Source organism: Aptenodytes forsteri, unplaced genomic scaffold (assembly GCF_000699145.1).
Source record: "Aptenodytes forsteri isolate BGI_AS27 unplaced genomic scaffold, ASM69914v1 Scaffold104, whole genome shotgun sequence".
Classification (NCBI taxonomy): domain Eukaryota; kingdom Metazoa; phylum Chordata; class Aves; order Sphenisciformes; family Spheniscidae; genus Aptenodytes; species Aptenodytes forsteri.
Window position 1 is genome coordinate 2232733 of NW_008795943.1, and position 26141 is coordinate 2258873.

Genomic DNA, 26141 nt, shown 5'->3' on the forward strand with positions numbered 1-26141 from the left:
TAAATAAGGGCAATGGAAATCTGAGAGCCAAGATTTCCACCCTTTTTTGAAAGTTCATAGTAGGTCTCCCTGCTAGGAACACAGCTGGGTCCCACGCAGCAGCAGGCAGTGCCTGCTGAGGAGCTTGCGTCCCCTCTAGTCACACACGTCCCCCCCACGGCAAGGAGGCACGAGGTACTTGCCTGACCCCGTTCTCAGGTTAACAAATCATGAGCCAGCTTAATGCGTTCCACAAGAATAAAACCCTTCATCTTTTTACATCACTGCTGCTAGAATGCAGTTTTAAAGAGGAAACCTGGACCTGACCCAATGGTTTAGACTCGCCCTGCTAATGCAAGTAGTGCTGAATAGCTTCATCACGAGCTCTTTGCTCAGGGAGGCAGTTATCTGCAAAGAACATAACATTTTGGTAACCGAGATCCAGCAAACATGCCCAGAACAACCAAATAGTGTCGCATTCTTTACTCGCTGGATGCTTTGCTTTTGCATCCCTCTGAGTAGAAAGATCAGGAAAATAAACCCCCTCCAAGAAAAAGTCTGCCTCACCGAATTAAATGTCTGTGTCTCCACAGGGAGCACAGTAATTGCACTGAGACCTCACTCACGCAGAGACAGTCAAATCAACAGGAAGGAAAAATTAAAAATTAAAGACCTGTATTTTAATTAAGCCCCATAGAAGTCAAGAATAATAACAGATGCATCCACAGCTATAAGGGACTCCAAGTGCAAGACAGGAGCTGTGGCAGGAAGACTCTAGCTCACTACACAGGTACCCTTTGTCCAGGTTAAAAGCTGTGAAGACAGTGTTCCTAGAGAAAACATTTCATGCCAGGAGCACTCTCCTCCGAGGTCTGTAAACCTCAATCAGCCGATGGCTATAAGGAAGGAATTGGTCTCCGTGTGGTCACTGGACAGTTTCACCTCACGCAAGTTATTTCAGCATTTCAGGACAGCAAAGCAGCCTCCTACCCCAATGCTTTCAACCTCAACTTCTGAGTGTTTTGCTCTGAGCTGACACTTTACACCAAAGTCAGTCCCAAAATAAATCGTGAGCCACTTGAAGGAGAAGTGGAGGGAGACACCCGCCTACACACATGCTTGCCCAGACAAACAGTCATTCTGCACATAGCTACAGGGGCGTCTGCGCAGGAGAGGCCAGAGTGAGAAGCCCTGAGCAGCATTTTTCCAAGACAGCTGCTCAAGCAAGGTATGAATGCTTGCAGCGCACGAACAACCAACTGAACAAGCAGTTTCTTATGCCTGCTTCGCCCATGCCCAGGAAGAAAAGAACATGGATGTACTCATTGCTGCATTTACATGCTAAAGGCAGAGCTGTGTACTGGCCTAGGAGAGTTAGCTTGGGGAGAAAGCAGGGGAGAAGAGCTGTCCTCTGATGCCACTAAAGGATCAGAGTGGGGCCTCCGGGCAAGGGTATCAATGGTAGAAGCTGCAGGAAGAATGCTTCTTCACTTTCCAGAGCTTATGAGCTAATGCCCTCAAAATGATCTAATCTCGGTCCCATTCCCAGGTAAGCTCCAAAGCAGGAACAAATTAAATGAGAAGACAGAGGTCAAGCACCCCAATTTCTGTCATGCCAGAAACAACCTGAGTAACTTGCAAAGAAACATAATAGTCCTGTATTAGTCTCTGCTTACTTCTCCTTCATTCATACTTACCACCAAGCTAAACGGCAACCTTCAGCCAGCTATTCGGGCTACAGATCCATTCAAGCAAGCTTTAAGAAGCCAGGAAACAATTGCAGAGCAAGTATTTTCATTGTTCTTGTTCTCAAGGATCTTGAAATTCTCTTCCCAGCATTAATACAGAGAATTAAGCTCTTAAGATTCTAGAGACTAAGATCCACAGAAGTGCTGTAGCAAGCAGGTCTTGTTCAGACAGGTAAGAGGATGGCAGCTTATTTTACGCAACAGGCTCTACCCAGGACCTCACCAAGGACACACATACACAGCCAGACACTATCCTTTTACAGCTGAAATACTGTCCTGCTCACTTCAAATATATTACAAATATACCTGCTCCAAACTGAGCATGCAAAAGGGGTGGGGTGTCAAAATTTTGCAGACCTGCATCATTTTTAAAAGATCCTAGAATTCTGCATGGGCACATTTGCTATTTGAGAAGCAGCATGCAGTTAATATGACCAAGGATTAAAGCACATCCGAGCTTAGATACTCCAATCCAACTATCAGTTGGAAAATGCCGAGAGATGTCTTCCTTCAGTGGGACAAGACATTGCTGGCTGGCTCTAGGAGATTCACCCGAGGCAGAAAGGAATCAGGACCCCTGCAAGCCAAATAACTCTGGCTCACAAAACACAGAGTTTACATAGTCCATTGGCACTTCTCATTTCTTAGCGCTTCAGTAGTCTGGAAGGGAAAGGGCACTACTGAGGCACAGCGATGCTGGTGAAACCCACAGGGGTTAAAGCTAAATCTCCACAGCTCCACATACTCTTCAGGTAGCCAAGCAAAACTTCTTGTGCAAGCTGGCAGTTGTGTCACACCATGTTCTGACTACCTGGCTGAGACCTGATGCATTCCAAGTCACACCGGCAGGAAGTCAGCCTGTCTGTCACCAACCACTCGCCTCTAGGTACGTACGTGCTCTGAACTGTGCTACAGAGAAACAGCAGCTTTCTCTCCCTTTAAGAAGTCGTTTCAGCGGGAGCTGAAGCAGCTCTCTTCACATACCTGTTGACCTCAGTTGGGATCTCAGTTCTTGCACACACTGCTATACATTTGGCTTCTTTTCATTTTGATGGTTTCAAATCCCTTTACAGAATGACTTGGGGGCGGGGGGGGGGACGACACCCAACAAAACACAAAGCAGGGATTAGGTCTGTTTCTCAGACAATGGAATGCAAAGGAGTTAGACAAACTCACCTATGTTTTCACACCATGCTGCCTGCAAACCCAAGCACAGACAGAAGACTAGTTAAATACACCTCTCCTGGCTTGCCTCTTTCAAACCCATCATCCAGAACACCAGGACTGCACGGCATCCTGACACCAAAGTGAGCATCAATGAAAGAGCTTATGGTACTGGTGGATTAGGTTTGATCAACGTTTTTAAAGTTTTGAGGCAATAGGAAGGTGTTTTATTAGCTTTAAAGACTAACATCAGCAAATAGCGAAAAGCTGATTCATGGTTAAGGCTCCTTTGACAGACCATCAGGATTACATTTTCTATTTTACAGATGACACAAACACATCTGGCATTTGTTGTATTAATTTAGTAGTAGCTGGAGTAACCAGAGGCACCACCACCAAGGAATGAGCAGCAAGATGGAGACAGACCAGGCATAGCCACATCCATCTGCCCAAAGGCCAGCGGTAGCTGCGGGTCTAACAAGCTTGTACGCGATACCCATGCACCCCCATGCACCGCAGTACAGCCTCTTGCCCGGAAAGCCTCGCAGCACTGAAATGCCAGTCTCCCAATTGAGCACCTAATGAGAGCAGTCAAAGTAGCACGTCAGGGAGGGGGAGCCTTTAGGATGTGAGTTGGTCAAGCCATTTCTGTAGCTAGGGCTTCACTTCTCAGCTAGCCAGCAACAAAACAAAGGCACAACCCACTAAGTTTATGTGAGCCAGCCAGGGTGGAGGGCAGCTCCCACCACATGCCTTACCAATTGGCACAAAAGCGTATATACAAATGAGCAAACGAATCACGCCCTAAACCAAAAGGAGACTCTGGGAGGAGGAATGCAAAAACAAATTGGGGGGTAGGGGATGAAGAAGAAAGACTTTCACAGCTGGAACAAACCCAGCAGCTCTCCCCTCCCTGGCTCACCCCTCCCTTGCATGCCTTCCTTATGCAACCTGCTTTCTCCTCGCTGGCCCCCTGCCCCAGACAGCAGCGCTTGTCACACAGCAGGCTGATCGCTGGGATCGGCTATTCCAGGCATGCTATGGGAACGCTCTCCCTGCCTGCCAGGAGCAGTTCCCATCTGCCCCTGAACCCTCTGGGACTAGCGGGAGCTGCACAAAGTAGCCAGCAGATGAGAAGGACCATCAGAGCTAAAGGCTTCCTGATCTGTCCACAGCTTGCCGCAAAGCACGGAGCTGCACATCTCTGCCTTCATTTGTACCAGCATCCCCCTCCCAAGCTGACAGTGCTGCAGCCAGCTGCAAGAACAAAGACAGTGCCCAGCCTTCCAGCATACACCAGAGGAAATCCTTGCAGTGGTAGCTAGCTCTGTTAAGAGGCACCAGTCAGTGAGATGAAAGGGTTAAAGAAAATGCCTCAAAGCACATGTTTTCTCCAGCATGTGCCTTGCCTGGATGATAACCCTCACTCTTTCCCCCGTCCTCTCCTCCACCACATCCATGCCTCAACACTGAGCACAGCATCCCCAACGCAGCGGCAGCAGCATCAGGTTGGGAACTGTAATGTCTCCACAGCAACTAGGGATGTCACAGACCACACGTGACCAACTCCCCGCAACCATGCAACAAATGAGACCAGCTCCTCTGTCAGCCTGCTTGTTCCTCCTCACTCCCCTCCGGAGTAGTCTGATGGCAAATCCTCCTTCACTACTGTGTCAAGAACCGTGTTCTCAAAACAGCCACTTCCCCAGCAGCTCCCCTGCCCCGTCTCAAGCCTGTATGCACTCAGCAGCGAGGAGCTGGCATGCAGATGGCAGCTGGGCGTAGGCAGATTCAGAGGGAGGTCCTGCACCAGCCAGGCTGTTTCAGTATTCTGTGGGGGTTTTTTGATAGTAGGAAGCACAGGTCTCCAAGCACTCTTGCACTTGACTACTTTCAAAATGCTAGGTGCTACCCTCCTTCTCATTCCCACTGCTGAATGGCCCACAGCGAGAGCTTGCTGCCGTGCCACCTGGTGCTGTGCTCTCTGTGCACTCCTGTTAGCCACTTGGTACCCCAGGGAGACACCACAGTTCCAGCTACAGCACATGCTGTACCCAAGGCCTCCAAATCATTAGAGGCCAGGACTCAGCCTGAAATATCCTGATTTTCCCCTTTGTAAATCAGCCATCAAAAGCCCCCATGAAGAGGAGAGAACTATGCCAACAGGAGCTTTGACTTCGGACCATGTCAGAAGAGCTTGTAACAAAGAGCTCAGTTCTGCTTGGGTTGCCCGTCACTGTGATCTCTTCATCATGAGAAATCAGGACTAGGAAGCCTCCAGCTAAGAAAGCAGGCAAGGAAAAACAGATGGCTTCTCGGTGTCCCCAAATCAGAGCTTGCTCTCAGGGCATGAACAATTTGCCATCTCTCTGCCTTACTTCTCTCCACTTCGAATAGCTTCCATGACACTTTCTGATGCAGAGGTGAGCTGAACAGCTTGTCACTCCAGAGACCAGACAGGCTCACACCATGGGTTGCATCAAATTACTTCTCACTCAGCCATCCCCAAATGCTGCGCCGTTCACAAGCCACAGTCAGACATGTGGCCCTCCCAGTCAAAGCCAAGATCCTGATGGCATGTAGTTCTTAAGACCTGGTGCTTCTCTGAAAGACAACCACCATACACCATTCTGAATAAACAGACTTTCTGAAAACTGTTGTAGGAGGTTTTTTAAAGGAGTTTTGCTTTTGGGGGTGGGTTTTTCTCTTTGTTTTTTAAGCTTGCTTTTCTCTTGCTGACCCATCTGGACCCAAGGCAGCAAAGCCAGGGCAGGTGGCCCATTCCTAACAGACCGTCATTCTGTAACCTTGATTTAAACCAGTTGCATCAAGAGCCAGATGAACAGGGTTTTGTTTGTGAAGTTTGCAATATGGCCTGAAATAAACAAAATGGGAGAACTGCACAGGCATAATTTAGAGCCCAAATGGCTGTTTGCTTTTTTACTGAGAACTCAAAATGTCCTATAAGGGTAAAGGCAGAGCAGCCAGCAGCAGTGAAAAACATTTGTGAACTTTGATGGTACGTTTGGTATCAGCCAGCACAACAATCAAATATGCAAAGCATCTTGCTGGCAGGCTTGCTTTCAGACTAGAAGAACACTTCACAGATCGCAATGCTGTTCTCATTGCAGCAAGGTTGTCAAAGCCTGCCATTCTGGCCTTCTTCAAGATCAGCATGTGCAGCCAGTCACCCCAATACCTCACAGAGCCAATGGTCTAGGCTGTTCCTTTACTTGCCCCATGTTTAACGCTGGCTCCCTCCTCCCCTGACTCCAGAGATGAAAGGGATGATGGTCAAAGAGATATCAGAATTTGTTACCTAAGTTAGAAACATAATTTTTTGCACAATTCTCATCATGCCTCAAACACAGGAGGACTATATAGCACCCCAAAGTATGATTTCTTTCCAGCATGCAGAGGTTCCAAAATACAGCACTCGTAACCCGAACTACAGGGAAGGAGCAGCAAAGGGAAAGTTGCAACTCCAAGCCCCAATGTATTCAACAGCACGTCGGAAGGAAGGTTAGGAGAACCACCAGCTCCATAAAGAGCAATTCCTGCAGCTGTACCAAACATCCTGCATAATGCTCACAGCACCTCAGCTGTTTGCTCTGACAGCACTGTGGCACACAAGCACCGAGTCCCTCTGAGCCCCACAGCACCGGCTCATCTGTGCACAGGTACTTCGAACAGGGGACTGCAACGCTGACAACCGATTTGCTCTCTGGCCACAGCTCAAAGGATGCTTCCAAATCAAACACATTAAAATAGTTATAAAAGGAAGGTTCTTCTTTCCCAGAAGCATTTATTTAGATTTGAATGGTGCCAGTTTTCACAAGGCAACAACACACAGCTGACAAAGCAGCCTCCATAAGCACTAAATATAATTCACAAAGAACTCCGGATCCTGCCACTAGAGCTGGGCAACTCTATTCAGCATTAAACACATTGGAAACACTGGTTAACATCCCTCAAACTGGAACAAAACATCAAGGGTAAGACAGCTGAAATGTACTATCCCTTGCAGATTTGTCTCCCCAGAAAGGAAGGGGCAAACCGAGAGGAGCTTTGCAATATTAACAGTGGTCAAAAAAGGTCTGAAAATGCAAAAGCGTTCAGCACTCCTTGCAAGGAAAGAAATGCTTCTTGATGCCTTTGGTTGAAGCTGCATTGTGCTCCAGCACCTATCCCTTGCTTTTCTTCCATCAAATATTCTGGGCAGTGCCTGCTCATTTGCACACTGCCTGCTAGAGTGCTCAGAAGAGCACAGACAAGCTGGGAAGGAAGTCCCCGAAGAACAGGAATAAGGGATCTGGTGAGATTTTAAAAGCCAAAAAGTTAGCCACATTACTTAGGTTGATGGAAGAACAAGATGGCTGAAGTGAAACTACTACCAGTACTGCCAGGGAAGAAACTTCAGCAGTAACCAGAAGTGATATTTTAACTTCCAAAACCAGCCAAACTGGACTGAGAAGGCTTACAGAGACTGCAGTGCCTAGCCTGCTGTCAAGCACAACACAAGCTCTCCACCAAGGGCCTTGAAAACTACAGAACCCACCAAAAGTGCACTAATGAACAGAAACTAGGATCTCTTGTAGCCTTTAAAGCTGACCCACGGAGGTTACTTTACAGTGCAGCACCAGCAGATTTAGCATTGACAAAAACTGCATCAAACATCTTCCCCCCACTCTGAGGAGACACCTGAATGGGAAGGAACCCGCACCACCAAGCTGTCCTTATGGCCTGGGGGGTGGCCAGGAGGAGATGCATTTCCAGGCCTTGCAGTGGGGTTGCAAACAGCTCAGGTGTTCAGAGCACTTCTGATCCCCTCTCAATGAGAGCAGCTTCCTTTAGGGAAACTCCCAGGCTCCAGGTGATCTCAAAATGTCTCTCAACAACACTTTAAAAATGTCTTCCCCCCCCGATCTTTCTCTTCACATCTAAATATACTCTGTATGCTCTACTTTAAAGAGCTGCTACTGAAAAAGAAAGCACTTGTTTGGAAATAACTCAGCACAAGGTTTTCTATTTGTTTTCTTTTCTGTAAAAACTCCTCGTGACTGAGATTTCACTGCATTTCTCATGGAAAAGGGAGAAAACCTGGCAACTCAGACTTGGCTTACCCTCTTTACTGAAAGCTTACATCACCTTTAAGTTGATCAGGGAAAAAAGGAAACACAATTTTTACTAAAGGAGTTCAGAAGAACCACCAGTATCAAACACTTGCAGTAGCGTGCAGAACGCAGGGATTTGCTCTGGCAAAACATTTGCATTTGCTTAATATTCTAAACCTCTTCAGCAGTTGTCGGGAGTTGAGCTGGCAAGCAGAGATTCAATATTATTTAGATATTACATTTCTTCAGCATCATTGCTGGTGATATTTCATTCCTGAAAGCAATAAGGGAGCAGCAAAGCAAACTAAATGCCTGAATTTGTTAGTTCAATTTGTCAAGAATATTTATTAAAATATAAAAGTGACCTGTGTAAACAAGCAAAACAGTAAGCTGTGATAGACACAAGGTGTTCTGAAACGCTGGTCTTCACTGCTCAGAACTTGTTCCAGACTCCCATAAGATTTTTAATGCTGAATATAAGCAATGAAATAGTAAGTGATTTATAACAATCGTAACCCATTCAGTCCTCACAACCTTTCATCGGGCCTACGAGTTCCCACTGAACCCAGATTTATCAAGATAAACTGTAGACGCTCTACAGAATAAGCAGATGGAGGTAAATGAGGCACGAACGAGCAGAGGCTGGATGCAAGGCGACTCCTCCTCTGCAGGATATTAAGGTTCACTGCTGGGAGGGATTACCGAGGAGCCTTATCCAGCATTAAGATAGAGTTACTCCATTTGTGAACAGGACTACACCATGAGATCACTCATAGAGACCAAACTCTACAGCCAGACCAGTCTCAGGTCCCTGAAAATGTTCTCTTCTAATACATTTGCCTGATGCAATCAGCTAACACTAACATGACAGTGATGCTAAGAGCAAGGAATGGGTATCAGCATCATTTTGTGGTCAGTGCTTCTATTTATGGATGAGGCAAGGAGCATCCCGAAAGCAGGTGCCACATACTCAGGCTGTCAAAGAACATTTCTGTCACAGAAACAGTTGAGGATCATCAGTGGGGATGAGACAGGGACAAGTACCACAATATTTTTTCAACCATCGGGATGGGATGTATCCTTAATTTTATGCCCTCCTCACTCAGAGGACCACACTCAACCTCTGATTTTCACTACGTGACGACAGCTAATACCAAGCACATCAAACTTTGCATCGGGGCCTATGGCTAGTCATACATTAAATGTATTTATGTACATCATATGTTTCTGACTGCTGAGATTTTTCACCAATAGCCTCAAATACACTAACAGGCAAATGATCTAAACACCACATTTTCTAAAGCTGTTAAATGTTCCACATCTGGCAGATTGAGCTGAGATTTAAAAGGATGATGCAAGAAATTCTCTGTTGGAGTACCTGTAAAACATTAAACCTGCTTCTCTGTGCCCATCTGTTACAAGGCAATACAAATCCACCACCCCTCATGCTCTTTTCCTTTGGAGCCTGGGTACTTACACTGAAGCCATGATGAGAGGGGCCATCCCTACCTTTTCATATCTGTCCTGGTTTCAGCTGGGATAGAGTTAATTTTCATCCTAGTAGCTGGTACAGTGCTGTGTTTTGGATTTAGCATGAGAATAATGTGATAACACACTGATGTTTTAGTTGTTGCTAAGCAGTGTTTATACTAAGTCAAGGACTTTTCAGCTTCCCATACTCTGCCAGCGAGGAGGTGCACAAGAAGCTGGGAGGGGGCACAGCCAGGACAGCTGACCCAAACTGGCCAAAGGGATATTCCATACCATGTGATGTCATGCTCAGTATATAAGCTGGGAGGAGTCGGCCAGGGGGCAATGATGACTGCTCGGGGACTGGCTGGGCGTTGGGCAGTGAGCGGTTGCATCACCTCTTGTTTTGGCTTTTTTTTTTTCTTCCTGGGTTTTGTCGTCCGTCCCCCCATTTTTTTACTTTCCATTACAATTTTTTACTGTTGTTGTTATTATTATTATTTTATTTCAAGTATTAAACTGTTCTTATCTCAACCTACGAGTTTTCTTACTTTTGCTCTTCTGATTCTCTCCCCATCCCACCAGGGCAGGGGAGGGTGAGCGAGCGGCTGTGTGGTGCTCAGTTGCCAGCTGAGGTTAGACCATGACAATTTTATCCCTGTTTTGTTTTTTTCTTCCGATTCTCTTCCCCATCCCACCGGGGGGGGCGGAGGGTGAGCGAGCGGCTGTGTGGTGCTCAGTTGCCGACTGGGGCTAAACCACGACATCATCTTACAAACAGTAGAATAATGCCTCCCATTTTAAGATTTTGCATGCAATTTGCAAGAAGTCTCCCAGGCCATGGTTTGGCATGATAGTCAGCACTGAGGCAGTCAAATCCACATCTCTGAAGAAATCATATTTCCCTACAGAAAGAGAGAACAAGAAAAGTGGTTTTGGGGCTCCCACAATCCTGGTGAGCCCAAGCTCTCCAGAGAGCCAGCACAGATTTGCTACCACTCCCCAGGTGTTTATTCTGAGGCTTCATTTCCACCACTGTGAAGCAAAGGTCAGCTCATCAGCTCAAAGCAAGCACCTCGAAACTGGCTGAAGGGAAACACTGGAGCCAAGGAGAGTGCATGCTACAACTGTTTCATGAAGAGATTTTCGTATGTTACGTATACGAGAATTCTGACCACACATAAATGTTCATATAATTACAAATTACTAAGTCATTTCTCTGTTTTCACACTGAATCAGCAAGAACACTGCAGAGACAGTTGCCCCCCCTTGACTGATAGTCAGCAGGGTCCTCTGTTTGCAGATGTACCATCTCAAACACAGATTAGCTTCTACTCAGAGCAGGTCCTCTTGGAGGGCTGGTGGAGAGTGTGAATTCACTCACAGGAGAAAAGCCCGAAGTTACTCATGCAATAGCTTGGAAAAATCTGGTGATAATTTTGGAACCAAGATAGCCCAGGAGACTGTCAGCAGGAGCAGCAGAAGTCTGCTGGCAGAGGACAGAAAACAGAGAAACAAAAGCTAGAGAAGGAGCCTGAATTCACTGTTCAAGAGACAGCAACTGTGGGAGACACAATGCAGTGTTGAATTTCCAGAGATTAGAGAATTGTTCACACCAAGCTACACCAAATTCTGCCTTTAAACTGGTACAAGCCTTCTGTGATGTCCTGGATGTCAATAAATCTGTTTCAACTTACCTATAAACAGACGTCGGCTCTTAGTATGGCTGTGATTCAGTCAGCCCCATACCAAACCCTGGCAGCCCCGGGCCGTAGTGACTGTGACAGAAAATGGTCTGCCTTTTCTGTTGCTGGGGTTTGTTAAGAATCATAAAAAGCAAGAAATCACAAAAGCATCAAGTCTGATGGATCCAAAGAGTAAAGAGAGTTGCAAAATTTCTCCATTCAGTGGGAAGGTAGAGGAGAGCTGCAGCATGCAAGACTGGATATTCCTGGTGCTTCAAACATCAATAAAACTTTTGTCTAATGTGTCCTTTATTATACTCCAGCTGTCATACGATTTCTGCAATACAATGCAGGGAGAGCAAAGGAAAACTCAACTACGTACCCTTTTCTCAGGGACACATCTAACATATTTCCCCACCGTGGATCTACCCTGCTCCAGATACTTGCTATCTGCATGCAAAATAGCAAGTGCTCAAAACACTCTCAGAGCTTGATAAAAATCGAAGTCAAGTGTTTTCAACAAAATCCTCTTTGTTACCACATTCTGATCACTTGGCTACTGGAACTGCAAACCTGTTCAGAGAGATGCCTTAACAATGAAGTATCATTTAAAAATGCATTTGCAGCTGTGCATATTTCACTTCAGTCACACGATTGTGAATTATACCTCAGCATGTCCTTGTAGAGAAGAGGTGGGCTGTCAGGGGGGTGGGAAGGGGGAGAGAAAAGAAAGGAATTTCTACCGAACAAAAGAGCTCCAAGAAACTGATACAACTTTGCTGGAAGCTATTCCCAGCCCACTCAACATTTTTGATTGTATACAGACATACCAGAATCCCAACAAGGGGCATTTTTCCCAGCTAAAATATGAACCATCAGCAAATCTGACCACCACCAGAGACAAATACGACAACCTAGTGGAAGCAGAAGAAAAGCAGAGTGAAATCATCTTATGGTTGTCCTAAACCAAGAGCTACCTCTGAGAGCTCACCGTGGTGGCAGCCTCACACAAACACATGCCCAGTATCCAGCACACTGCTAGTCAGAGCTAAGAAAGCAGGATTCCTGCGCAGTTGCTTGCTTTACTGCCAGAGTCATTTACACGGCACTAAAAAGTACACAAGATACAAAGCACCTTCTCCCCGCCTCCCTAGAAGCCCTGTGAAGAACTGTACGACTTTACCGATATTCACCAGATAGTTTTACAGTGACCCATTCTGCAGGAAAGCATGCACTGACTCTAAGTCTGCTGGGAAGCCAAGCACTACACGTTGCTTTCACAGCTCAAAACCACAGCAGTGGCCTGCAGCAACACTGAGAGAAGCCAGAGAAGTAAATACCACAAGAACACAGGAGGCAGCACGCAGCTGGGACGTTGGTGAGGTCAGGCTAACCCTACTCACAACCCATCTCTGGACCAGAGCATGTACTCGAGCACCTGGGTGCAACAGGTTTTTTCATCCAGAGATCCTCTTGAACACTAGCACTGTTCAAAGCAGAAACAGCAGGAACCAGGCTACTCAGACCTTCAGGAGAGCAATGCTGCAAAGCAAACCTAAGCATCCGAACCCAGACAAGGCAGATGCATCTTCAAAATGCAGTACCATCAGCATCTGTGCAGGCACCAAGAAGAGCTGAGCACTTTGCACTCAACACGTGCATGGCAAGGGACCAGCACCAGAAAGCTGGCCTTGAATGCAGGTGCAGCAGGAACATAAACAAGAGCTGCTAAGCACTGCCAGGCTGCATGTACGTTTAGGATATGATCCTGGAACAAGGAAACAATTGAATGAACAGCAAAAGCTTATTATAAACTTTTTTAAGGACACCCGGCAGGACCTGCCATTTACACGTCAGAAAAACAGGAGCGTGCTGGCTGAACTGAGAAAATCCACCTCTGAAATCCCTTCTCCCTGGAAGAAGCTCTACCCACTTGCTTGAACTAAGCACTGGCCAGGCTTCTGGTCAAGCGCATCCCCATGGACCAAGGGTAAAGAACCACCACAGTTTTATCTCAGTGAGTAGCTTTACACTTGAGCTGCTGAATGCTACATGTTGGGAGGAAAAAATCCTCTGATCTGCTTTGGTATCTGCAAGCAGCTGTCTCAGATCCTCACTGGGACTGAACACGAGCAGGCAAAGCTTATCCAAGTACCTGGAGACACTCAGAAGTCTATTTGTGAAGCAAGGACAAAGCCTACATTAACGGTCTTCAACTCTGTTAAGCAAAATAAAGCAGAATCCTGGCAGAAAGAAGATACAGATCCCGCCAGCCTGAAAGAGAAATCGGAGCACCTTAAATTCTGGCACGCTCTCAGGTGCAGCATAGGGAAGAGGTAGAAGAGCAAATAAAAGGGAGTTCAGCCCCTAGCAAGCCACTAGCAACATGAAATATATATGATCCAGTCCTTGCAGTTCTCAGCTTTCCTTGCAAATCCTTCATTTTAAGGCAGTGGGTGCAATTTGATCGGGAAAGCGGCATATCATCTTTCTACCAGTTAGAAAGCATGCAGGTATATTTTCATAAAAGGGGACATTTTGGAATGATCCTTTTGACACTGAAAACTGCCCATCCAAGAGGAAGAAACCACAGAGGAAGGCTGCACGACAGTCCCAAGAAACTCAGAGCAGACCCTGCAAACTGTAAATCAGCAGGCAGATGGAAGGGTGGAAAGGGCCATGGGAGGAGAGCTGGATTAGAATTACTAGAGATTTATTATAAGTGATGCTCTAACAATAGCTTTCTTTTAAGAAGGAAGCTCTTCCTGCTGTAGTTAATCTATTTAGTCTGAATATAAATTTATACACTGGGGAAGGACTGCATACAGGACAGGCAACTCCTCAGTCAACCATTTTAAAACGCTTACAATACCTACCCAGTAACACGGACCATGGCAGAGGGGGAATAGTCACTCCTCCAAGCAGTTGTCAGGGGTTGTTCAGTGGAGCTGCTCCAGCCTTTACACGGGCTAGAAGATGACCTAGGAAGGTCTTTTTCAGCCACGTTTTCTATTTTCATCGTTTCTCCCCACCCTGAGAGGTCATGCAGATGAAAACATCAATTTAACTAACGCCAGATGGGAGACAAGTTAAGCCATATGAATCTTTGCTTATTATATAATTACCTTCATTTCTTGTAGAAACATGGAAATGCTTACAGTCACTGGCTGGATATTTTGTACATAAACAAACATTTCTAGGCTGTTTATATTTTAAAGAAATTAAGCACACATGGTTTTGACCAACTACTCCATTACCACGTGGCATATTTATGAAAAAAACAAGCCTAATTTTGAAGCTATGCCAGGAGGTTGCAGACACCAATCTCCCCCCCAGGAACCCAAAATAATACTTACCAAATGTGCTCATCAACTCACGGTCACAGATTTACTGGGTAGAAACTTAAGATTATTTGCACTCAGCATTCAATATACCAAATTATTTTCTGCAGAACTCAAGGTCATTTAATTTACCTCCAATGAGCCCCAACACATCAGCAAAGAAAACAGCATTGAAATGTTCAAGCTCATTTTGCTACTGAACCAGAGCAGTATGGCAATGGACAGTTTCAGCACCAAACACATCAAACCATGTGCCAGAACTTCCACAGGTCACTTAACTAAAATCTACAGGAAAACTTCATGTGTACAGGTAGGAGCAGCACTGAGAAACTGTTACAGATGCAGCTCTGCAAGTCGTGCTCTTACTATAAAGTCATTAGCCATTAAAGATCCAGTGCATGGATGCCGAGTTCTGAATGGAGCCAGTTGTATTTGTAGATGTCCCATTAGAAACCAGGAGCACATGTTTGAATTTGCATAAGAATCGGTGTGAAAGATTCAGTTACATCCCCAACAATCTCCAGTAGCTTTGGTTACACTGTCAATTATTCAAGTTAGAAAGTGCCTGTCTGACAATCTCCTTGCAAAGAGCCTAGCTCCCAAAACCTTCTTCCCACCAGAGACCTCCCCTTAGAGACCAAAAGAAGGAAAGACCACCTCCACCCCAACCACCTCTTCCCCTCGACCCACTCTGCAGCTCTAACAACAGCAGCCCCAAGCTGGAGAACACACACAAGTCTTTGGACCATCCAGGGTTTCTAGCACGCAGCTAAAACACAAGCCTCTAAACAAGGGGCTAGACTTCTCCTCCCACAGTCATTAAAAGTCATTTCCCCGGCCTAAAGAGAAGCTCTGCTAAATTAGAAATGTGGTGCATACATTGGGAGCATACAGAACCACTTATTGCTTCCACTTGATGCCTTTCCAGCAGCAGCACTAGATTAAATGGGTTACCTGCTCCATCCTCATCCCTGCACTCTGCCTGCACAACCATTTGGATCATCATGCAGCAAAGCACAGCAGAGAACTGATCCAACTGAAACACAACCCACTTCCTCACCTCTACTCCCCAAATCCTCCCCCGGTCTGCTTTACCACGTGCACTCTCAAATGCTTGCACTGGCACAAGGCAGAAGGTGCTGGCAAGCAGCAGCCTAAGTGGGTAGGTTACAAAGAGCCACCAGGCACATCGGCCTCAGAGGGGCTGGTGAAAGCTAGCTATAACCTTACCTGAAGAGTGTCAGGACAGTATGCACAGCTCTATGCTCATCTGAGAAAGCTCTTCAGTGAGAGAGCTATTGGAGCTTTGCTGTAACAGACAGAGGACTGGTAAATGCTTAGTGTCTTACACCCACAACTACCCACTGCACAGATGGAATGGTAAAATGGTAGGGACCCTGATGCTGGCTCCCACAGCCAGCAAACGGATACTACAAGTGCTCTGCTGAGAATGGTAACGTCCCTGTCCCTGTTACAAACCACTGAGTTCACATGGTTGAGGCAGCAGTGAAATCAGGACACATGTGACAAGGTGAAATAAAGACTCTGCACGCCTATCTGATGAGCTGGAAAGTTTGCAGGATTGTCTTGAGATTAGACCCCATGTTACAGACACCCATTTTCAGAACAGCCCCTCCAGAGGCAGTCAAATCTAGCTCTGGCACAGCCTCCAGCTGAAGTGTGCTCTCCCTGAAGAAACTCAAGACCGAGTGACCTCAAATGATCCTGCTATATTTGTAAAAATGTGTGCGAGGAGATGTCCTCCAACAGCCCTATGACTTTCATGGGCTTAGGAAAGGCAGAGCACCATCTTGTCAAGCTTCCAGCCTGAAGAGGGTTAAGAGTCACACTGACAGACCAGTTCCTTAAAAGACATGAGAAAGGAATCAGCCTCTTCAGTGTAGAAAACAGGGCTGCTCTTTTAAAAAGAAAGACCTAGATCCACAATCCCAGAGCCAAAAGCATCCAAAGAGAAGCCGTGCCTCCAGCAGGTCCAACAGAACCTCACGAGCTATTCACGGATTGACGCTTCAAGCTGGTACAAAGCTCCCCAGACTCTCACTTCTTCGGTTTCAGGACACACTGCAAAAATGCTAGGTGGGCAGCAAACTCTCTACAGTAGAAAGAAGGCTGTGCTCCTCCACGGCTGGCCCTCAGCAGCTGCCAGGACAGCTACAAAACCCAGTGGTGCGCCAGTTGGAAAAAGTCGCATACTATATGGAAAGGAAGGCTGGCTGGGAATGGCCTCAGACATCCTAATTGTGAAACTGCATCCCCACATAAATTAAAAGGAGACCACACTGCTGTGTGAAAGGGCAGCCTTGTCCACCTCGCTGTGTGTTCCCATTTCTGATCTAAGCCACCTGCTAGTCTTTTTTTTTTTCCTTCTGCATTAGGATGAAGCAGGTGGGCTGAGCACTGCAAATTGTTTCTCATTCCAGAAGAAGCAGTATGTCCATGCAGGTTCCTCTCATGGTACACCCTGGTAAGCAGCAAGAAAGGGAATTGCACTTCAATAAAATCCTACAAGACCTGTTTCATGACAAGTCATTGCCAAGCTACGATCTCACCACTTTAATGAGAGCACCCAACAGACCAATGTGCTCTGAAGGTGCAGGCACCATCAGCTCAGCACAAACGACGTGCCCCAGCCTTTGTAGCTGTTCCTTCTGCCCGGTGGCTGCTGCGGGCTCCCACAGAGGATAAGCCTAGCTGGCCGCAGGAGCATGTCACCAGCTCGCCACAACAGCACAGTCACAGCACAGGGTAGTGCAGCTGGGGCCCTCAGCAGAGAATTCCCCACCGCAACACACTGCAGCAGGAGCCAGGACATGTTAGGGATCACTCACACTGGACACAGCAGATGTGATACTTGTGGACCTTTGCCTGGTTCTCAGAAGCTGGGGTATATCTGCATTAACCACGTTTCCCAGGCAGATTGTCCTCTCAGCAGAAGAGGGATACAGACTTATATAGGCTATATATAGATAAGGCTTCCTAAGAATCTCTCGATGGGGGTTATTCTCTGCTCTATATCTAGATCTGGCCTAGTGCCTGTTGGGAAACACATACCAGATAAGTGTATGTGCAAACTGCTGCTCATTTTGGCCATTAATGAGCCCTGCACTAGAAAGCCTCGAAACACAGACCAGAACCACATTATGAGCTCCGTGGTTTTCCCATGTCTCCATCTGCAGCTCTCCACGTTTCCCTGCAGAGGTGAAGATCCCTTTAGAAATCTGTCTCCTGCACATGACATTTACTTACCATCAGCGAGGAGCACCTCCAAGCCCTCACACTACAGTGGCTTCGTAGAAAAATAAAAAGAGCAGGGAAGGATTTTTGAACAGTCAAGCTTAACAGAGCAAAGGGATCTGATGGAAGGAGACACTGTCTTTCTTCAGAAGATTTTTAACAGCAAAATAAAGTACTTTGCTGAGCGGTGAAAACATGTTTCCCTTCACCCTGCACACAGGCACACACTTGATCCCTCCCTCCTCTACAGCCTCACACCTTCAAACCTCCACCTCTCCCCAGCAACATAAACTTAAAAAAATCCATCCTGGATCACCAGGTTCATTCCTTTTTTTTCTTTTTAGAACAGAAGAAACTACCTTCCCAAGGCCCAGGAGAACCTGCAGGCTCTGCAGGTTTTGCTTAAACACCAGTGTTCCCTCTTCCTACTCTCTTTCACTTACCTCCTACAAGGTCCAGAGCACCTGACTGCCCAAAAACGTGAACCAGCAGGAGAGGGGAGTTGGTTTACCTTTAGACCAAACTACAGCTTGAGGGGTGTCCTACACATCTTAAGAGCACAGGGGAGACGGTGGCTACACTACCACCTCCCAGCAACCGCAAAATGATCACATTTATCTATTTCACTTTAACAGTTCAGATGAGCCGCTGCAGGAAACAGGGTGAATTGATCAAACCTCCCAGTGTCCCAGTGCTGTTCCCTGCCCAAACAGCACACACTGTCCTCGGGGGCATTTCCCAGCATGTTCAAAAGTCTAAGACAAAAACAGTTAACTCTCCAAACCAGCACAGAGTCTATGGATGAGGAGCACACTGCGCACAACATCAAAGTTGATATTTTATGCTAATCTGCCTGCTTACAGGAGAACAAACGCTATTTTCCTTGACAACTCTTCTGAAATAAGATCTGAGCAACCATGCAGACTTCAAACTCTTATGAAATATCAGTAAACCAAACACTCTTTCTTTCAGTGCAAAAACCCCCAAGAACAGCCACTCTGCAGTTCAGGCAGACAGTGACTTCCACGAAGCACACAGCCTCCAGAAGCTGCACCCAAAGCACAGGTGCTGCAAAGGTGCAGCAGCCACCATGCACCACACCGAGCCCGGCAACAGCACACTTTCTGGCTTGCAGACCCCAGCTCTAGTTTATACGCATGAGAGCCTCCACCAAGCAAAGTTCACAGCATACAAGCTGCTCTGATTTTTATTTTTGCAGCACATTTTAAAAATTAGATTGTTTTCCCACTGGGGCAGGGGAGATCCAACGCTGGCATTTGAGCTCCTGATCAAAAATAGTTACTGCCCTGCAAGAAAGTGCACTTGAAGCCAGACTGGCCTGCAGACTTGCAGCTGCTAGATGAGAAGGAACAAGCAGGCCACCTCAGAAGTAAGGCACAGCTCGTGACAAGTGACACAGCCACGCAATGCACTGCAGGAAAGGCTGAAGGGGTTCTAGAGGAGGAAACAGGTTCCAGGCTCCAGCATGCAACAAGAGAGCCCATGCATCTACTTTTCCAAACACAAGGAGCACATCTCCTCCTCCTTTCCCCAGACTCCGGCCCACCAGGCAGATCTGCAGACCCTCTACTACAGTTGCACTGACCCAAGGACAGGGTCTGCACGTGCAGTAGTCATTGATGACTCTCGTTTTTGAGGAATCCCTCCTCCAGGGCTACTGGCTACAGCATGCCCACCAGAGCTCTCTAGGCAATTCATTGTTTTAAACAAATGAGTGATTAGCAAGGATCCACTCTCTCCTTGTGAAGCTGGCTGCATGCCCTGCAAGCCTCCACATCACTGTACAGTACTATAATCCAATTAAACCTCACCATGAGAGGAGCTTCACGCTATCACATTCAATTAGGCAGTTAAGCCTCTTATCATCTGCATGTTAGGATCCATTCGGACTAAAACTCCCCCAGCACTGTTTAGGAGGTGGCATTCTTCGACCAAGCAAGGACACACAGATGTCATGTTTGGAGCCACAGGAGGCCCATACAAGTTAGGAAATTCGTATAGCTGCCTTACAGGGAGGTAGAAACACAGGAAAAATAAATACAGTGGCCGGTTCCTGCCCACTCACAGTTACACGCCCTTTGAGGTCCCCCACTCTCCCTTGTCCTCCTGCTCCCCAACTTCCCAGGGAAATGGGGCAGTTCTGAAGGAGCACAAGGGGCCCAGGGGAATTTCGCTCTCTTTAGTTAAGTCAATGGAAAGACGAAGGCTAATGGAGGACCTGGCAATACAGAGTCATTTGGCAGCTGGCCACCAATTCCATAGGAAATACCCTCCCTAGAAGGTCACCATAACGGTGGCAAAATTTGGCCCAAAAGAATTAGAAAAAGCTGCCAAGATGTGACGCAAATAAAGCCAGTGAGCAGGCCAGCTTCCTGCGTGAGGCCAAAACACAAAGTGCTCTTGGAAAAAGAAAGATTAAGGGTTGCAAGGAACATAATGGCCTCTTGTAACAGCTGAGTTGTTGCTTTTCTTTTCTTGGCAGAAAAGAGGGATGTTTTATTGCTGGTTGATTAATCTATTATGCAAATCATTTCATAGCTAATTTGATACAGCCACAAGCTTGCCACAGAAATCATCCGCAGGCTCAGAGCTGATGAAAGGTGGAGTATCAACACCTCCATTCGACAGAGCTTTTATTTCCTGGACAAGCAGCTGCAGGGTCGCCTCCTGCCACGCAGGGCTGCAGGAGCATGGCCAGACCTGCTAGGGAACACGAGGGAAAGGTCCCTTGGGCACCTTCACTTGATGGAAGGCAAGGAAAGAAGCCCTTCGAAAGAGCAGCCCTTCCACTCCCAACGCCCTTCTGCACTGGCCATGTGCAAAGTGTCCAGATGAAAACCATGCACAGCCCCATCCAGAGACCTTTCGCCAGCAGCTTGGAGATTTTAAGACTTTTTCAGAACTGTTCTTGACATGCACAAGCTTCATCTTATGTCAGCTAAAAGATGACCTCAAAGTACGTCTAACTGGAAGTTTGACTCCAATGACCACTCAGCCTCTAGACAGAAAATTTTTTCCACTAAATACAAGAGTCCAAATTACATTTAGTAGTATCGTACAAAGTGACAAACTTAGTAACTGCTGTGATAGGATTTAAACGGGGAGCACTAAGGGATCACTTGATCTTGCCCAAAGTACTGTTATTTTGGTCTTGATCTCTTCCACGAAGACTAGGAGAAATAGGATGTCCTGGCTCTAAGAATAAAGGGGTTGGTTTTGGCCACTGCATTTTACCCCAAGCATTTCATTTCCATCGCTCAGTTGTGGATGCTTTTCCTCATGCATCTCAAATATTCAACATCGCCTTAGCGATTTTTTTTTAAAGCCTATCCTGTGCGCTCATTTGTGTTCAATTTCCTTCGGTGTAAAATGTTAGGCATTCCGTGCTATTCAAACAAAGTCAAAACAAAGCCTCCAAACAAGCACTTCTGAATGTACCTAGTCATCTGAGTAATTAGACATTTTCCTAGTTCCAAATGCACCAAAAATCTACAGTGAGCCTCAAACGAACGTGCCAGCAGTTATCCTAACAAGAGTTCTCTCCTAAATGTTAGCATACCAACAGATCAGGAGGTTAAGATACATTTAAATTAACACCTGTCCCTACCTGAATTAACCAGCATTTTTAATTATGTAGCATCACCTGATCATAATTATTACTCGAGCAAGTTGTCCACCTTTCTCTGCCGATATGGCACATAGTTGCCATTGCTCGAGCCAGGCCAGAACACGCTCTCACTGGCCAAGCAAAGCTCCCATTCCCAGTGTAGGCACGCATCCTTTGTACCAAGAGGCAAAGCCTCTCCCTTCCGAGCGCATTTGCAGCAAACCCTCACGGAGAATAGCCAGCTGTGGACTTCATGCAGGTCACAACCCCCTCAGCACTCGGCTGGGAGAGGGAGTTAACGCTATGTAGGGGTGCAAACATACAGCTTGCTGGAGTGGCTCCATGCCCCAGCAGTCCTCACTGTGTCCCTCCTGGTCACATGTCTGTGCTGTTACCTTCACATGCTCGCAGACCCCTCTGCAAACCACTGCAACTCATTAGCCTACAGGAAACCAACAGGGAGACAGGTCAGAAGACAGGAGCTGGCACAAGAAGAGGAGCCTGGGGTGTGAGCAAACTGTTAGGATCCACTCAGCTGCTGTGAATCCACAGCCTCACCCCAATCAGTTTCCACTGCCCCTGGGGATATCCGCACCAGGGCTGGTGTGAAAGTCTGTGTGCTGCAAGGCCATCCCACAACACGCTGAGCAGTAACATCCCTGCACCAGCAACCTCTTGTTCGAGTCCAGGGGATGTGTGTAGATTCCCTTCATGTTTCCTCACCCAGCAGGCAAGCTAGCATGTGAAATGCTCAGGCAGTGCCCAGTAAACAGCCTCAGATCTCCAGCATCATCTTTTCCCAGGTCTGCTCCACAGCTTCCTATGTATCTCTTGCTCCAGCAGACCCCCTTCCAACAAAGCTTTCCCCCCAAGAGCACTCTTCCTCTAGACAGCCTCCCCATGCTGCTGTCTCCTCACGAGGCTCCTTCAAGACAGGATGGTACTGCATCCTGCCATTCACACCCACAGCTTCATCAAGAGACTGGAAATAAAAAAAGAAAAAGGAAAAAAACCCAACACCGCCCCCAATAATTCTTACTTTTCAGTGTGAGGAAACAGAGGGAAAAGTTTTGATTCTCACAGTCATGCAGCAAGAAGACCACTCTTAGTTTTTACAGGTGGTAGGGTGAACTTTACATAATGTAACCTTCCGCAAAGGAAAATATTTCAATGCACAGAAGAAAGAAATGGCAGAAAAAGGTAGGCATCTCTCCCTTCTGGTATGTAGCAGTTACGCCCAGATATTGAGACAGTTTGAGTCACATTTCTGGGATGACTAAAAGAAAGTACTTACATTTCAGAAGCACTACGGTCGGTCAAAACCCCCCAGAGCTACATGCGCTGAAGAAAGAAGTCAGAAAATCATTTCTGCGAATGGCAGAAGAGAAAGGGAGACCAGCACAAGTGCAAAACACCACCTAACCTTAATTTTCACTCAAAACACACAATTGCAGAACAATGCTATGGTTCTTCACTATTATTCTTCCTTAAGTTTGGACACAGCCTTTTCACACAAGGAAACTCTACAGAGGCACCAAGGCAGCCTTCCAGATTTTACTGACGCCCGCCCCAAGCTGAAAGGACTTTCAGTAAATCACCCACCAAAGAAGAGTGTGTTGAAGAGCAGTGCTTTAGAGATCTTCCTCCCACAGTCTAGTTCTCAGCCATCATCTGGGAAGCATACACCACATCTGCATGAGGCCCTCCACCTCAACACCCACCCACACAATTTAGGGCAATGCAGGCACAGCCCGCTCCAGGCGCTGCTTCCACCCAGCCCCTCCTGCTCCAGCTTACTGTAGGAGGAACGGTTTAGAAACGGGGTAAGATTTATTGTACCAAAAAGAAAAGGGAAGGAAGCAACATTCCCTCCCCAAACACATGCCCCTCTTCCATGAATCCTCTGACTTTCTGCCAAGTTCAAGCCTCTTCTCAACTAGGAAGGCCTGTCCTGTCAACAGAAACCCAGAGGGGAACTTGTAACTGGACGAAATCTCAGAAGAGACCAAGGCAATTCCACAGTACTTGACCACACACCAAGGCTAACTCTCCCCCACATCCTCCTTTCACGTCCCCACAGATGTCTGCTTGAACAACAATCTCATTTTGAGTAGTTTCCCCTGCAGAACAGTTTTCATTCCAGTCTCTCTCACTTTAACACAAAGAATCTTAAATGCCATTGTGCCACAGGAAAAACCATTACAATATGAACTTAAAATACAGAGGCAATAGTATAACTTAAAGGTTTTCAAACTCCTGTCTTCTCTGACAGAGAGGTTTGCTGCAAAGCCTGTAATGAAATGCAAAGCGTGGACCCAGTGTAGCATCACAAGACACGATGTTAAATGATTAGCAACAGCAGAATTGAGCATCCAGGCTCTGCATCCCAGCTGCTGCTACAGAATTCACTGTTTGCCCAGCACAAGCAGCGTAGCACACACCTTACTGTGCAATCAGACTAACATCACTGCAGGAGCTGCAACCTCGGCTGCTCCTGACTTCATTTCAGATTAACAAAAAACACTTGGCACCCACAGCTACAACTGCAGACCTGCCAAACGTTGCACCCCGTACACAGCCCTCACACGCTTGACCAGCCCCTGTGGGGCAGTCCATGTCCAGCGGGGCTGTGGAAAGACCTGCTTATTTGGTCAGCGGCGGCGGATGCGGCAGCTGGATGTCTGCTTACCCCCCTGGGCTCTAGGAGAAAAGGGCACCCAGGAACAGCAAGCAAAGGTGATGGCAACAACAGGGCTGAAACCAGAGGAACCCACCCACACAAACTCCCTTATACAAAAGCAATGTTCCTAGAAGGTCCCAGTTGCCCCAGTTCTCCCATCGCTGGCTGCCTCAGGCCCCAGGGCATGCAACCTGAGCACTTCCACCACCTGAGCATCCTGCTTCACAGCTTGCTTCAGTGACTCCAAAATTTCTCCTTCAAGCCCCAGTTCTGCCCCACCTGCCCAGATACCCACGTCCTTTGCATCACCCAAATTCCTCCAGGCACCTCAACCAGCTGCCCGCAACCTGCTGTCCACCTGCCCAATGCAATTCAAGCACCCAGGACCCACCCTAAATGCCAAGTCCTGTGCAGATGCACCCCCATGCCCTACCACATCAAGGCAGGGCCAGTCCTTACACTGCATTTTCTGGTCATCTACAGATTTGCAAACAAGCAAGCTATGTTGTGAGCTCGTTTTCAGATCTGCAACTATCAGCATAAATGATAATGCAGAACTAAAAGTCCTTGACAGCGACAGACATTTGTTTTTCTATTTCAGTTTAACAGGCACTGTTATGAAGTTGGATGAGATGGAAACCCAACTGCCTTCCTGTAGTCGAGGGCACGAAGGAGAGAACAGTTTTCAAAATGGCGTTACAAGAGGGCCTCCGTGTCCTCTGTACACCACCAGGGTCGATGCAAACCGCACTGGAATCCTGTGCAAAAATCAAAAGTGCGCCAACTGCTCCTCCAGCTCCTCCCATACAGGCAACTCCTTCCACAGCAGAGGGACTCCTTGAAGAGGGGCACGTTCCCCTTGGTGCTATTCCCCTTCCAAGACCTCCCGCTGCAGAGAAGAAAGGCTAAACAAGACACAAGCAGAGAAACTTGCTGCCCAACAGATACTCCTAGGCACTGTCAGCACAGATAAGCTGTTATAAACCAAGATCATCTGCAATTGCAGGACTCGGGTTTTCTTCTGCCCCGTGCTATCTTCCTGCCCACGATGTCAAAGCACTACGACTGTGGGTAATGTTTAAGCTAAGATAGTCACTAGTCCCATGAGCAAGCTGCTAGCCCTGCAAGACAGGGGCACTGCCATCAGGTCCAACCTGCTATCTGGATGGCACAGAAGACAGAGGGATTTGGGGGGTTTGTAAAGGTTGCAAAGCTTTACATTCCTGCGAGGTCAGCCTGATGACTCTGTTCCCTTTTTGCTCACTTGCTGCGTCCCCATTAAAAAAAGAGAAAGAGGAGCACTTCAGAGATTCATCTGTGGCATGTTTAAATCCTCAAAGGCGTTCTGTTAAAGCCAGACATGAAAAGCACAAATTTTATAAAAACTAAAAGGGATCCCTCCCATGCTGGCTAAAAAAAGCACAGGCAGGGATGTATCCGCATGTTTATACACACACACCAGAGGCGGGGAAAGATTCGAGACTGGGAGCGGGTGAAAAACCAGCAGAAGAGAAACTGATGCCCACCCCGAGGCAACTGACGTGGGGCATTTACCAGGCAAAGGCCCCGTTAACAGGACACCCCAGACGGGATGGTGGAGCACGGGGAGCGCGACCCAGTGCGAGAAGGAGCTGGACACCCCAAACCCTGCCACCAACACACACCGCATGCCAGGTTTTTTTGGGGGGCACTCAGACGCATGGGGGGGCCATAGCGTGACCCCCTGATGCCACCAACCACACCGCATGCCAGGTTTTTTTGGGGGGGCACTCAGACGCATGGGGGGGCCATAGCGTGACCCCCTGACAGACCTGGGGCAGAGAGCAGCACCCCCTCCCTTTTTAGGGTCGCGGGGTGCCTTCACACAGTCCCTGAACCCCCCACCCAGCCCAAAACCCATTGAAGGGGTAGGGGGAACCCTGTCCATCGCTGTGGTAACGGGGGGGGACACACGACACCCCAAAACGGAGGAAAGGGACCCTAAAACTGAAGGAAGGACCGCGAAGCTGAGGGGAAAGGGAGGTTGAGGAAGCAGCCCCCCGGGGCCTCGCGGCTGGGCGCGGGCCTCCGACCCGCG

General features: G+C 47.4%; 2 protein-coding genes across 2 annotated transcripts in view; one reads left to right on the plus strand and one right to left on the minus strand.

Annotated features, from left to right (window-relative positions):
* Nucleotides 1-15500, minus strand: part of PACS2 (phosphofurin acidic cluster sorting protein 2) — a 69725-nt gene extending 54225 nt beyond the window's left edge. Inside the window, exons 1-2 of the mRNA XM_009285335.1 lie at nt 15456-15500; nt 14037-14193 (exon numbers count right to left, since the gene is read on the minus strand). Of these exons, the coding sequence (XP_009283610.1) occupies nt 14037-14193; nt 15456-15495 (197 nt within the window). The 5' untranslated portion in view covers nt 15496-15500. The remainder of the gene's footprint in view (nt 1-14036; nt 14194-15455) is intronic.
* A 10155-nt stretch (nt 15501-25655) lies between these two features.
* Nucleotides 25656-26141, plus strand: part of LOC103904028 (vesicle-trafficking protein SEC22b) — an 8388-nt gene continuing 7902 nt past the window's right edge. Inside the window, exon 1 of the mRNA XM_009285357.2 lies at nt 25656-25682. Within this exon, the coding sequence (XP_009283632.1) occupies nt 25656-25682 (27 nt within the window). The remainder of the gene's footprint in view (nt 25683-26141) is intronic.